General features: G+C 44.3%; 1 protein-coding gene and 2 long non-coding RNA genes across 7 annotated transcripts in view; 2 read left to right on the top strand and 1 right to left on the bottom strand.

Annotated features, from left to right (window-relative positions):
- The window catches only part of LOC128876484 (epidermal growth factor receptor), a 238435-nt gene that overhangs the window by 4188 nt on the left and 219173 nt on the right, over positions 1-15074 (bottom strand). For 3 of the 4 annotated variants that reach the window (XM_054122923.1, XM_054122911.1, XM_054122908.1), the window contains 9 exons: positions 7922-8257; positions 6849-7233; positions 4978-5654; positions 4488-4617; positions 3899-4209; positions 3061-3362; positions 1632-2843; positions 746-1151; positions 275-454 (listed from right to left, as the gene is read on the bottom strand). In XM_054122923.1, the coding sequence (XP_053978898.1) occupies positions 275-454; positions 746-1151; positions 1632-2843; positions 3061-3362; positions 3899-4209; positions 4488-4617; positions 4978-5654; positions 6849-7233; positions 7922-8257 (3939 nt within the window). The remainder of the gene's footprint in view (positions 1-274; positions 455-745; positions 1152-1631; positions 2844-3060; positions 3363-3898; positions 4210-4487; positions 4618-4977; positions 5655-6848; positions 7234-7921; positions 8258-15074) is intronic. The other variant, XM_054122914.1, reaches the window with a different exon arrangement.
- Positions 3218-3986, top strand: LOC128876533 (uncharacterized). Its single transcript, XR_008457060.1, has 3 exons — positions 3218-3354; positions 3432-3534; positions 3873-3986. It is a non-coding gene; the product is annotated as an uncharacterized LOC128876533 (long non-coding RNA).
- LOC128876539 (uncharacterized) lies at positions 8165-9861 on the top strand. Of its 2 annotated transcripts, none has more exons than XR_008457065.1 (3): positions 8165-8285; positions 8412-8615; positions 8955-9861. It is a non-coding gene; the product is annotated as an uncharacterized LOC128876539 (long non-coding RNA). The 2 variants fall into 2 exon arrangements; XR_008457064.1 differs by having other exon boundaries at positions 8685-9861.

Below are 15074 nucleotides of genomic sequence, written 5' to 3'. Positions count from 1 at the left end.
CTTTTATTCATCGAGATTGTCAAGAACAAAAATATCACCAATCTCATGATTTAAAAAATTTCTGTTAACAGCAATTGCTTCAAATAGCAGTCCTTATAAATGAAAGAATTCTTGTGTCGAGAACAAAAATATTACCAATCTCGTGATTAAGAAATTTATGTTGACAACAATTACTTCAATTAGCAGACTTTATGAATGAAAGTTATACAAGGAGAAAATTATACAAGGAAATTATGTTACGTCTTCAGTAATTTGTAACGAATTTGTTGCTTACCCGTGGGTTTCGAGTCCCCTATGAGATCCATGTACTGCGTCGTGTTCGTCGGCAATTGCGGCGATGGCATCAAATAATCGTCTTCGTCTAATGGCAAGTCTAACTTCAGGTTACCTACTTGAGCCTGCTGGTGTGCAGAGTTCACCTCACCTTCGAAACAATCGTCCGTCACGTCACAATCTAAACAATCAAGCGATAAATTTCTTGATACTTAATTTTTCTTTATTTATTTGCACTTTAGTATGACGTCAATGCCCTATGACTTCAATTATATGTCTTCTAAACAAGTATTAATTACGTTTCATTATAAATATGTGTATGAATAAACTTTACACACGTACATACTTCTATGGAAAAATTTATTCGGAAACTTTAAACCTATAATTTAATTTAAGCAAATTTCTTCAATAGATATTGAATATATATATATACATATATTATACTAATTATTGCTCTAATAGGATAACTCACCTCTGACGCCAATCATCTTCAGCGGATCCGAGCAGTATCTCGAACTGGATGTGTCGGAGCCAACAGGATGTCCACAATGGCCGTTGGGAGGCGCGAAATGCGGGTGCTGACCCGAATTTCCAGGCTCGTGTGACGCGTTTCCGTTTCTGTGATTCGCTCCGTACCTCAGCAACTCTCTGTCCCAGTTCTGTTGGTTTTGAGGCGTTGGAGAGTCGGCAGCGAGGGGTTTGCCATTGGGCCAGCAAGTTTTCACGGGGGTGTTCGGTGGAGAACCGGAAGTACTGGATGCTGAGAGTCCAGGTGGAATAGGAGCCCTGGATTTCGGCTGAAGGTACTCGTCGGCGTCCACTAGCGCCTCGGGACCGTCCATGGCTGATGCAAGGTTTCGTATCATCTCCTTTTCGTCCTGAGAACATGGAAAATTTTTATTCGAAATACTGTATATAGGGGCACTGAAGAATATTTTATATAGATCACGAAAGATACTATATTCCAGAAGAAAAAGAAACATGAAGAGCATTAGTGCATATCCCCACACAGTTTCCCATATTTCCACTTGCTATAAATGCATAACCATAATATTAGGTTGTCCCAAAAGTTTCTTTCGTTTTATTAATAAGTAATACATACACAACATTTTATGTCTAATGTTACATTATTGAATTGTGTACGATTCATTTTGCTCCATTACTGTTACAACATCAATATCTAAGAAATTAGATTGTCTATTTATATAAACACTGCCACACAAAATAATTGAGTGCAAATTACGAAAGAAACTTTTGGAACAACCTAATATACTCAACCCGATACAAATAATCTATGCATGTTGGACAACAACGATAAATCACGTCAATGATAAAAGAATTCAATCTTTATTGCCTACCTGCAGTGTATACGAAGGTAATCTCATGTATTTGTCGCCCTTGATGGCAAGATATCGACCAGGGTCTCTGGACATCTTCGCGAAGTCCTCCGCCAGCTCCTTGAAGCTAGGCCTGGACTCCGCGTCCAGCATCCAGCACTTGATCATGATCATGTAAACGTCGATCGTGCAGATCGTTGGCTGGGGTAACCTCTCGCCCTTCTCCAACAATTCTGGCACGTTCCTAGCTGGCACGTTCTCGTAAGGTCTGCCACCATAGGTGAGAACCTCCCAGATGGTCACTCCAAAAGCCCACACGTCCGACTTGTGCGTGAAGACTCGATGCTGAATGCACTCGAGGGCCAGCCACTTGATCGGCATTTTTCCACCTGCAGCCTTGTACTGTTCCTCGTTGATGTCCAAAAGCTTGGCTAAACCGAAATCGGTGATTTTGACGCAGTTAGGCGTTTGCACGAGAACGTTTCGCGCAGCCAGGTCGCGGTGGACCAATCTCCTCTCCTCCAGGTAGGCCATTCCTCTGGCGATCTGCGTGCACCAATTGAGGAGGGCTTTGGAGCCGATCTTGTCCTTGAACGTGCGCACGAAGTCGAGCAGGCAACCCAAAGGCATCAGCTGGGTCACGAGCATCATCTGCGAGGTCATGCAAACGGCTAACAATTGAAGAAGGTTAGGGTGTTCCACGCTGGCCATGATGTACGCCTCGTCGAGGAACTCCTTCGATGTGTTCGCCCCTGTGCCATCGTGAAGGACCTTTATGGCCACCGGGATCTTGACGTTCTCACCTTCGGGCACCCAGACGCCCTTGTAGACGTTTCCGAAAGCTCCGTAACCCAGGATCCCACCTTTCCTCATCTCTTCTTCTTTGATGATACGTAACTTGGCCAGGTTCGGCTTCACGCCTGTCGGTCGTAGTGGTTCGTTGTCGTCTAACCCAGTCAACGCCATTGTCATCTTCACGGTGTTTTCCTTTGCTTTCGCGCGTATGCGCCAGAAGTACATGATTACGGCCGCGACCATGATGAAGAGTAAAGTGAACACCACGACACCTGCTAGGATAGCTGGCTGCAGCTCGTTCTCCCCTGAGAATCTAACGCTGCCGGATTCCAGGGAGCAGTACGGCTCGCTGTCCGGAGGGAAGATTTTGTGAGGGTACTCGGGAGGACAGATCTCCGTGCAGTTGAAGGATGTAGCGTTTCCATCTATATCTTCGTCCTGGAAGAAAACAAGGAGAGGTATAGAAAGTATGTAATCAGAAATTAACATGGATGATTAGAAATTTTACGATGGAAAACAAGCTTTTGTGCTTTGCTGTGTCTAAACAATGTATAATCATGTACGAATAAAATGTTTGAAAGACTTCTAGATGTTCACTTGGAAGTGAAGACGACGAACGTGTCAATAAATTTTCTGAACTCATTATACGACTTACCACGTTGATTTTGTAGTTTCGACACTTGTAGCATTGATTCTGGCCCGGTCCAAAGCATCCTCGACACTCGCTGAAGCACGGAATGCAGAGCTGAGTGTCTGCGTCCGCGAAATGATCAGCAGGACACTCGTCTTCGCACTGCTCGCCTCTCTTGTATTTGGTGCACTCTTGGCACACGTGCTCGTGGAAACCGTATCCGGTACAATTCTTGCAACGAGGATGGCATTTCCGACAGACTGCCTTTCCTGCCAGAGGCTTCAAGGCTCCTTGCTCTTGAGGACTCACCCACTCGTAGTAATGTCCTGTAACATGGAATCATAATTTCTTTAGATTTCGCTTGTTCGTTCTTGCTTACGCTAATTTATTTCTAGGCTGCAACCCTTTCACTGGGAAGAACGTATGAGGAATTAGGCTGTTTACAAATTAGACTTTATATACGAATTTCGACTTTATTTTTACGAAAAATTTTTAGAGGTAAGAATAAATGTTACACTATAAGGATACAAGAAAGATTATAAAAAGAAGAAATTGTTTTTTGTGTTTAAATCGGAATTTTCGAGCTCGAAAATTTCTCTTGTTTGACGTTTCTTTTAAAAAATAGTTCACTTCATACGTGCACTTTTTATAATCTGTGAATTTTCTTGACGTTCTTGAATCTCTTGTATATATCTGGAATTATCTTGTTTACAATTACTTCATTTTCATGTAAATATTCTATCTCTTAGGACAGAGAGTTCAACAAAGAAATTTACCTTGTGAAATCGATTTACTCGTTTGCAATTTAATATTAATAGACAATAATGTACTTTCAGCTTTCTGAATAGATCGAGTCACTCACCATCTGGACAGGGTTCCCCTTTCTGCAAACATCCTTCAGGTACGCTCCCGTTCATGATCGCCTTATCGCAGCTGTGACATCCATTAGGGCCTATGTTGTTCTCGGGTCCCTCGCAGCCACCCACGCAGTTCCCGTGGCAGTCCTTGCACACGCCGTTGTCGTCATACTTGGAGGATGGACACTCGGGCACGCAGAACGGACCGTCTAGCGCGTGTTTGCATTTTGTGCAGTGCTCCGCGTTTGGACCGGTGCAAGAACCGTCGCACTCGTCGTGACACAACTTGCAGGTCTTTTCATCGGCCTGGTAAATTCTATAAGTTTGGAATAAAGGGTGTTAGCTAATATTTCAGTTCAAATTAACCATACGCTGGACAATTAATTAATAGTGAAAGCGATGCTTAATATCAGTGCGAGACTACACGCTTATGAAACAGAAAGATAACCTCAGGCTAACCCCGTTTACCTTTGATCCACGCTCTGAGATGGGCAAATTTAAACACAACAGAAGTGACATGTGTTATTTCCAGGTTTGCAGATATTTGTTAAGTAATTAAAATTTGTTAAGTAGTTATATAGAGTTCGCTCTTACCCTGGCGCGGTGCAGTCTTGGAGACAATCGTTCCCTAATATGAAGTTCTTGCAGGACAGACACTGCGCTGGTCCGTGACCCCAACAACCCTCTTCGGAACACTGCTCGTCGCAGACCAATCCATCTCTTACTGGAATTGGGAAAAGATATTCAATATTTTTAGAGTGTGAGTGATATTAAAGGGAACTCTTCATTCTGGCTTAAAACATAGAGATATTTGTAACTATTCTTGTTGCTTCAGATCTTTAAAATATTTATAAAAGATTACATTAAAACAAAAATTCAAAATTCCCAGTGTTATTCTAATTAAAATGTCTATAAATAGACTCCAGGTAGATAGTCTTAATATTTACTTATAATTTCTACTTGAATACATAAAAACAAATTTTATGCAACTGTCAGAGCAAAGTTCCACAACTGCAAAAATACTAGAATATAAAATAATTATAATAACTAATACTATGATTACATCATACACCACAATACTTACTGCATTCGCTTTCGTTCCTATTATTAGACAACAAACTCTCGTGCTCCGACGACTTCTTGATCCTAGTCCAGTTGATGCTTTGTGCGTAACAGAGATTCTTGTTCTCCAAAATGGCGATGGACCCGGAATAAATTTTCTTGAGGGAGCTGAGGCCGAACGACACGAGCGACGTCTTCACGATGTACAAAGACGCGAAATACTCCGTCAGGGTTCTTCCACCTATGAACTCGAGGTTCCGGAAGTACGAGAGGTTCTTGAAGTCCTCGTGATCCCCTTGGATGTTCAGGAATCCGGTGATCTCCTTTAGGGTGCTGAACACCTCCAACTTGTCGGGATGCATTTTCTCGTAGCGTTTGCCAAAACTGAAGTTGGGGTAGACGTGTTGGAAGCCTTGGAAGCTCTGGTCCAGTATGGTGATCGATCCCTCGATGATCGTGCAGTCCTTGAAGTCGTCTATGTTGCCAGAGTGCACTTTCTCCACGCCTTTACAGGTTTTCGGGCACGGGCCATCGCAAGGCACGCATTCGCCGTTCAACGCTTTCTTCTTCGGTGGACAGGCCCTTACGCAAGCCCCGTTGTCTTTCAGAAGGTGTTCCGGACACCTTCTCACGCAGGTTGCACCATACGCGTACTTCCCGTCAGGATTAGCCTCCCACGAGTACGTCGTAGGATTGTACCTGAAACGGTCGTCATTTGAATACCTGGTCGTAAAGTTTACAATGAGACTCGAACTTCCAACGAGTATCTCCGCGACGAGACATCGATACATCGGCGTAGTACGGATTTATCGACGATGCGGTTGCTATTGTCAAACGTTTTACTAGTTTCGTATCGCACCCGTTAAGCCTGAGAGATATGTATATATCGACGTCGTTTGATAGAACCTTCGGGATTTTTGGTTTCTAAACGCTCGGAGAAGAAGGTTTAGTGTCGTGAACTCTCGCGTTATGGTTCAAATTTATGCGCGAATAGGCGAAATGTGAAGTATCGTGATGTATTTTGATCCGAGCATGAAGCAAGATTGTATTTTTAAACGTGATAACGCCGGAGGGACGATTTAAAGTATTATTTGCAGATGGTATTCGTCGAGGGGGGATTGTAAAATGTCATGTTGGGAGATTAATTGCAGATTAATTTCGAGTTGAGAATAATTGAGGAAATACAAGTATTTTTTTTCAATTGAAATGTGTACCAAAATGGTTTTACTATAAAATCTTATTTCTCAACATTCAAAATTATCGTTTTTCTTGATGAAATAGTTTGCTTGGTATGTTTCAGATGAGGCAAAAAAAAGAAAACGTTCTTGGAGATTAGCGTACAAATTTGTATATCGAGTTCAATACTTGCACTGTAAATTTACGCTGAGTTTCGGAAGAAATTATTTATTTAAACTTTGAGAAATAATTCTTGAATTTCTTAGACTTTGGACTTTGATTCATTCAATAGTCATTCTAATAGTTCGTACCAATTTTTAAGAAATATTCAAAGACACATTTGAATTTCGATATATGTACATTTATTGAATTATATAAGCACCATTTTATTCCACAATCTTTCCACCATTTAAGGGATGTACGCAAGTTATTTGTTGTCAACCGTTCCAATATATTCAGACCTGTACCCACCTACCAAAAATCGACGTATACTTTCCAAACAAATCGATATACATATGTACGTACTAGTGCAATAACTCATTTAATCTGAAGCTATAGTATTCCCAAAGTCCCGAAGGGTATTCCAAGATCCCCATAATTAACACGCAATTAATCTTTCTCTAATTAAGGGTCGTATATGAATTCGAGGCCGAAATCCACGTCCATCCGTGAAGGTAGATTCGACCCGGTCCTTAATGATGCGGGTCGTCTACTTACTTTTGCATGGGCGGGCATTCCTGCGTGCACACACCGTCGTCGAAGAAGTTTTTGCAGGCGAGGCAGTCGCTCTGTTTCGGACCCATGCAGCCACCGGCGCAAAAAAGATGGCAACACTCTCGCGGATTGGGCCCGAAGCACCTGCCCTGCCAGCACTGGGGCGAACAGTTCGTCTTCGAGTACCTCTGACAATTCTCGGGACCCTCGCCCCAGCAGCCCTGCTCGCAGCTCTTATCGCACGACGGACATACGCGCTCCGGTGACGTGAAATTGTATACGTAGGAGTACGTTCCACCCTGGCCGGTGATTATTTCGTCCCAGTTGATCGTACGGATGTGGCAAAGGTTGTAATTGTTGTACATGCCCACGCTCCCGTTGAGGATATCTAGGAAACGACACGTGCGACTTAGGGTCGTTGAAGTGTTCGTGGTTCACGTTGGAATATTAAACGCGGAAGATATTCAGCTTGAGTTTACTTTGAATTATTTACTATTTGGGAGGATGCATTTTATAGAATCTTGAGTTCTCAATGTTCTTTTAACACGTTGGTTGCCAGACTGATACTCGTGAAAATTTCTACCAAGTTCAAATTTCGTCTTGAGACTATCGAAAATTAGATAACGTAACATTTGTCGTAGCATTTAATTTCTTAACCTCGTCACACTCACGAATCCTATCCGCATTTATTTTTATTAACGTCTCACCTTTGAAATTTTCTTTTTTAGTTCCTTAATGAAAAGTCCTGTCATCCATTTCTGGGCGACGTTGCGACCAACGTGTTAATGAAAAATTCATAGTGGAAATAACAGACGTAGGTAGGGTAAATTTGCCTGGAACAACTCGGCAATATTCATTGACGTAAGTTTCAACTTTTGTGGATTGATGACAGGTAACCAGTGCCGTAAGCATCAATATTTTTATTTGCTTTATAATTCGAAGGAAACTATCATCTATATCTTGTTTTCTTACATATATTTTTAATGAAAGTATATAAAAAAGATAAAAGTCAGAAGATGGATTGTCTAGAGTAAAATAATTCCTAGAATGCAAGAATAAAGAAAATTGTCATTTACCTCTGAGGGCCGGCATCTCCAAGTTCTGCATCTGACACATCGTGACGAATAAGGCGAACTCGGTGTCATGTATGGTGAGCTTGAAGAGCGTTCTGCCGCGTATGATCTGCAACCGCGGCAGGACGATCTTCCGGACATCCACGTGGCTGATGAGGACGTAACCGGTGACCTCTCGTATATACTGGAGGAAACTGAGGTCGAATGTCTCGTTCTGGAGCCATGTGATCTCCAGGTTGCCGTCGACATAAGTACAGTTGGTGTACCGGTCTCGAAGATTCCGGTAGTGATGCTGCTTGTTGGACGGAACGGAGAGGCGGCCATTGGTTCCGATGCAAACTGAAACAAAAGGATATAGACGTTTAACGTAAAGTCAATCAAGAAGATCTATTCATTTTTACAGTATTAATTTCACATCGATTTTAGAAATGATACCCCTTTTTCAAAGTCTAATATTTTAACTAATATTTGAATCACTTGAAATTGGTTACAGGTTGATTGAAATCAACTCAGGTTTTCCTAGTGTGTCAAGAACGACCCTCTGCTTGCATTATGCTAGCTAGTTAGGTCTGCTCGAGTAAGCAAGAGGTGCAGTAGCCTTGAGCAGACAATTAATACTAGAACTACCAAGACCATGTACTTTATACTTCTGTCTAAAATTACTGAATTATTGACAACGCTTTTACTGCAATTTTTGGTGAGAATTATTGAAATAGAGGACTAGGATACATTAAATGATTTGCTCCTCCATTCTTTATTTTTAAAGATATCATTGAGTAAATTTATAAGAGGCACGATTCGAATGTTAAGCCTTGATACTATTGCTAGAAATGCTAGAAAATAACAATGACTACATGAACTACCATTTCTACTCTCTACGTCATAATTTAACCAAATATCGAGGACATCCATAGACATCTGATATACTTGAAAGCTTTCGTTAAAAATTCCATCAACAATAAGTGCTTTCGCTGGTTGTAGATCTAATTGAAATTTCCAAAAGTCACACCTTGTTAACAAGTATCTCTGATTGCAGAGTACTGTTATCGACCAAGTCGCGGCGACGTTTCGTAAACGTTCGGAGCATAAACACTCGTCGCGCGACTTCCGTGCGTCGACGACCCCCTGTTCATAGAATCACTCCGTGGAACGGGCTGAGGTCGCCACCCACATCGTTGAAAGCGCTTCCCCGATCTATAGATAGCTTTCTAAGCTTTGAAAGCGTGCCGTGGCGGGTGGGCGAACCACTTCCACACACACGAGTACGCGCTTGGATTTGTTGTGTAATCACACACGTATCCCCAACGTGTCGCAACACACTCTTGCAAGCTAACACAGTGCGTAAAAGTAACCCTAAGCGATCGCAGCTCTCATCCACTTCGCAATGATACTGTTCCTATTTGCACACATCGCATCGTTAATATCCAATGCGCTGAATTAACGGCAGTATGATTTATCGACATCTAATATAAAAATACATTTAATACAATATATAAATTTACTTAATATTAAATATATTTAATGCATCAATGCATCGGTTCAAAGTGAACCGTTCCCCTCAGCCTTTGTCCTATTCTCCAACTCCCTGACTATAATATAAATGAATAATAAAAAATAAATAAATACTATATTTAATATAAAAATAAATATGATGGGTTCGAAGTGAACCGTTTCTCCTCAGCCTTTATCCTATTCTCGACTCCTCGCTTCCCAAGCCAACCCAAGAAGAAAACGGCCCAGCCATCGGCTATTCTCGTCGAAAAACGTAATTGGATCAATTACCATTCGCGCCGGCAACTAAACCGCCGGTATCGCGGCAATATCATTCATAAGTTGGCTAATAACCGGAACATCGATCGACGAGGGCCCGATCGCTCACGCCCTTCGCAAAAACGCACGTCGATGATCGACAGACGTCGAAACCCTGCCCCCATCCCCATGTTCCGTACTTCTTCATCGGCTTACGTCTTCCTCCGTGTCCCGTGGTCCAGGGAACGGTCCCGTGGCCCGCGTCGCGACGCATACTGGCACGTACGCATTGTCTCTCGGAATTCGGTTTTGCTGGGTAACGCGGATCGCAAACGAAACGCGGCGTTTGCATTCCATCGGCAGCAGAACGGACCGACGAAAGGCGCAGGGGTCTTAATCTGGCCCGGCGATCGGAATCATGCGAAAATAATTGCGCAACGACATCCTTCTTGCGCGAATCGAGGCGCGCCGCGCCAAAGAAGACGACTCGAGGCGGGAGCGTCGTCGGTCCCATCGTCCAAGGAACGACGGAACGAGGATCGGGGGACACGGTGAAAGAAGCTAGGGAACCGAGAAACCGGGCCCTGGTATTCCTACCGACCAGATGCTGGATCCTGGACGCACCCCCTCGGAGAAGACGAATGCAGAACGCGCGCATCGGCCGCGGTCGCCACGGACCTCGAGAATGCGGATCGATCGTGGATCTGCATCGCTGCGGGATTCCCCTTTGCTCGGGCGAGCACCGCGGGTCCCTCTTCGCGTTTTCTGTCTGTTCGGCTCCCGACCGAAGATTAATGTCCTAATCGTCGTGGTAGATAAGAAAGGGTTGCGCTTCTTGCGCGCGGAACGCGGCTCCCGATCACGACGTCGCGAGGCATGTTCCGTTTGGCGGAAAAAAGTTCATTAGGGTTATTAAATTTGCCCGGCATTCGGCTTGGTAACCGTTTCGTGGCTTGTTTAGGAAGTTTCTCGGAGGTTGGGAGACTTCGTCGGTCGATCGCGCTACGGGAGGGAATGGAGAAGGGAGAGGAAGAAGGAGATTTCGTCTTAGAGTCGTCGGAAAACGCTTTGGTGGTCCGTGCCTTTTAGACGCTGGAATATTCGATGGTAGAGGACTTTGGTAAATACAAGAAAGCTTGTTCGTAATTATGGTATATTTCTACGAGTTGACATTCATGCATCGCATTTAGGGAATTCTGAATCTATCGATAAATACAAGAAAGCTTCAGTTTGTAGTTACATAGTATGCTTCTACGAGATGCGATTAATTCCACCAGTCACATAAAAATTGTAACATTACCGACGATTATTGTTTCACTATTCTTCACTATTAATTTTATATACCGTTAGATTATGCAGTCTACAATCTTTATTTTAATTTATATTATAAATGGAAATTTTAAAAAGCAATGTACATTATTTCGGCGCGTTTCTGAACTTTTTCTTTATAGAGTTTTTACTTTTACATTGGCATTGAACAATCCTGCTGGCAAAATTCAGTCCTGCCTAATAGCATCGAGTGAGCAGCCCTTTCAAGTCGCTTTCGACCTCGAGTACCTCGTGGACAACACGCGCAAAACTACGAAGAACGCTGGCACTGTTTCAACCGCCACGAAGCGGCCCATTTCCTCGGCAAACACAGGAATTTCATTTAGAACGATTTACAAACACGTCGAGTCACCGCGCGCCGACGAGGGATAGACCACGGAGCCGATTAGCCGCGCGTTTCTTCGAAAATTCCTACGCGTTCACATACCAACGGACTAATTAGCAACGTTTGCGCGTATACATATATCGTTTACTACCCGACTGCCCGTCGCGATCCTCGTTGTTCACGTTTGCCCCGAGACGCGGCTACGTGTAAAACTAGTCGAAGGGCGACTTCCGCTAACTGGAGGCGCCGTCGGTTTCCTTTTCAGGCAACGCCACGATCTGAACTCTCTCGTACATCTCTCGTACTCGTCCGTCCGTCTGTTCGTTCGCTATTTTACAACAGAATCGTACCTCCACCCGTTCTCTTCCCTTTTATATTCTGCCTCGGACGTACGCGCCTCGTTCCACTTTGCTCCGTGACGAGCAAAACGACGATACGATGGAAATTCTACCGGGAGGGGAGAATATAAGGAGCGCTCGTTCCGAACCCTCCGGGGACGTGTCGATCCCGTTCCTCTTCTTCCACGTCGTTTCTTCAGTACTTTCCGCCGCCGACTGGCGCTTTGCGAAACTTGTGCGAATGGCGATCAAAGTTTCTCTTCGTTTGACGATTTTCAGAGGAGTGATCGGTAACTGAACACGAAAAAAAGGGACTCATGGAGACTTTACTGCGTTTTCTAACATTTTTGTAGGATTTGGGCTCTGAGTTGGGCTCTGAACTCGTGCGGCTGTCGATTATCGTGCGACAGGTTTTCAAGTGGTTGTTTTGTAATCTGTCATTGCAAAGAACTGCTGTCAAGAGTTTTACTATATAACATCTTTGTATTTCAAAATATATTTAGTTAAACTGTTATTACGTCCGTTCTTTCCTCAATCACCATCCCCATATTAAGAAGCTAGAATGTATAAGTTGCAATTTTGTTTGCAGGTTTGTTCAAGTTTGAAGATCTGAACATTTTTATAAGCACCATAAATTCATATTTTTAGAGCTATAGGTTAGAAAGTATTAAGTTGTCCAGAAAGTTCGTGCCAATTTTTGAGAAAACTTCGAAGGCGCATTTGAATTGTAACATACATTTATTTATATGTATATTTATTGAATTACATGGGTACCATTTTGTTCCACAACCTTTCCACCTTTTAAGAGATGTATACATGTTACTTGTTTTCAGCCATTTCGACATATTCAGACCTGCACCACCTATAAAAAATCGGCATGGACTTTCCGGACAACCCAATAGCATGCGTGTATTAATTTCGAAAATTCAATCACCAAACATCCCCATGCAAACATTAATTTTCAGCTAAACTATTCTAGAGATTCTCGTAGTAACCTCACAAAATCGCGGATAATCGTAATTTTTAAACGGTACACAGCTTTAAAATCCCCGAACGGCAGAAGTGTCGGTATCTCCGGCGGTTTACGATGATGATGGGCATTCGTGGCATTTAAGGGTAACTGAATTACGAGACAGGAGAAGTAACCGCGTCATGGCGTCGGATCGTGACGCGTCGAAAGAGTTACGGCTGCCCCGCGATAAAACGAAAGAGAATTCGCCTGATAACCGAATGGGCGTTCGGACAGCGGAGAAAAGTGGTAGTTGGGGCCAGAAGTGTCGGTCGAGGTCGGCGAGGCAACACGTTCTCCATCGTTCGCGATCCTCCGTGCGTGCTACGAAATTCATCGGGTAATTTCCTAGCTCGGGGGTGTGGGGAGGGGCCCGTGGAAACGTGGCAATTATCGTCGACAACGGGGTTACGAAAATTACTGGGCGAATCCCTTCGGTCGGGATTAAAATTCTCCTAAAACGAAGCCCTCCACGCTTCCGAAAGACAATGGCGATATCGATTACGGGGTTTCGGCGCGAATTCGGTTCACCAATTACTTGGAGGGTTCTAGGAAAGTTTCTTGGGATGCTGGCTGCATGTAAATGACGTTCGCGCGACGTAGGATGCAGAGGTGCAGATGGACCATTCGAAATGAGGCCAAATATACATGTTATGAATGCGCGTTCGAAGGAATCGGCGGACCATCTAGCGGCGATGCGGTGCGAGAGCGCGATCGTCAGAGTCTTGCGAATTCGGTTGTTCTGTCCGAGAGCAGGAGCGATAGAGAATGTTTCTTATATTATTAAGTCTTCTTATATTGTTAAGACGTACGAACTATTTTGGAGTTCCCGCGCTACAAGGCGCACGCTCCAAGCACTTCCGTTTGAGAAAGTTGTTCAGCATGGTCTGTGATGGTTTGTCGTCGTGTTTCGTTGACACATTGTTCAACACATAATATTATAAGGTTAAGTTCAAATATATTCAAGAATATCTATATTAAATTTGTACTTGAATAATAAAGTCGTTCAACATATATTTAATAAACTATTATTGGTATAACGGGTACGACGTGTTGTTCCTCCGGATCCTTGATACAACAATACAGATACATTTTTAATTATTTTCCCCCTTTGGAAAACCCTCCACAAGACGAGTAATTAAAAAATGAAGATATTTCGAGAACCTGGCAAATACATTTTCGATCCACCATCGACACGCAACAAGACGCATCAAAGTTTTAAAATCCTCGCTAATTGCGACTTTCTTCGTAACCTCCTCATTCGATTCCACGTTTAGGGTATTTCATGAAGCCTACCCCAGAAGACTCATCGACGCACAAATCACGCAAACACGAGCCGCGGCCATGCATAATGTATCCCCGCAGGACGGAAACCGTGGAGCGGGCAACCCGCGAGCCCTGGAAGAAGCCATCGCCACGTGGACTCGCCAATGAGTGGAGGTACCCTGCGACAAAAACCTCGAGGAGTCAACCCGAGGCGGATCGAAGACAGACGCGACGAAGAGACAGACGCGAAACCGAAATCCCGCGGCGAGACTTCTTTTGTGGGCGCAAGAGTTGTGCATTCGCCGTGGGTCCTCGACGACCACCTTCTAGGAGGGCAGCGTCGATTTTTATGCGGCACTTTAAGACGCCATTAAAGGGCCAAAGTAATACGAAATAACCGCACACCGATGGCCAGCGACGGCGCCGCCGTCGCCGTTTATTTCGCCTCGTAAACATCGATACACACCGCGGTGTGCCTCCGTCTCTCTCATTCTCTCTCTCTCTCTTCCCATTGGCCAGAGCCGAACGGTGGATCACTTGTTGGGCCCCTCGGCCGAATCCTGACGGAATAAAGACCGGGTATCGTAAACGCGCGAAATAACCATCGGGGCCCAGGCGTTCCTTCCGAGGCGGACGGGCCCCTGTGAAAAAAGTCGGTGGTGAGAAGAGACGCCGGAATGGTGAACGAGCGGGTGTAAGGGGCGAGGAGAGGGAGACGTGGCTGGTCCGGACTGGAAGCTCGAAGGGGAAACAATAATTTAGGAACACCGGTCCCAGGCGAGAGGACCGAACGCCCGTGGAACAATGGGCTCCTTCCACCTCGAAGGTGAAGCGCGTCGTACCGCACCGAACACCGAGACACTGATTCTCTAATAAAAGTCACGATGTAAACACGAGTTTGCCATCCTCCACCCCCGGGGTAAAGCGTTACGAGCGCTGGCTGACTCCTGACACCGTCGGTGGGACACGATAGAAGGCTATCCGCTTCGTTGCGGCTTTATTTAGCTTCTCCGTTGAGCGAGAATTAATGCGCGCGACGGTGGTTGCTTCTTTGTTCGAGGGACGAGCTGGGGTATTTATGAGAGACAGGGTGATATTTGGGGATGGAGCGACTCGATCGTTCGATGGTGGAAGGATTTG

This window comes from Hylaeus volcanicus, chromosome 1 (genome assembly GCF_026283585.1).
Source record: "Hylaeus volcanicus isolate JK05 chromosome 1, UHH_iyHylVolc1.0_haploid, whole genome shotgun sequence".
NCBI lineage: Eukaryota > Metazoa > Arthropoda > Insecta > Hymenoptera > Colletidae > Hylaeus > Hylaeus volcanicus.
The sequence above is the reverse complement of the archived record's forward strand: the minus strand, read 5'-3'. Positions and strand labels throughout refer to the sequence as shown.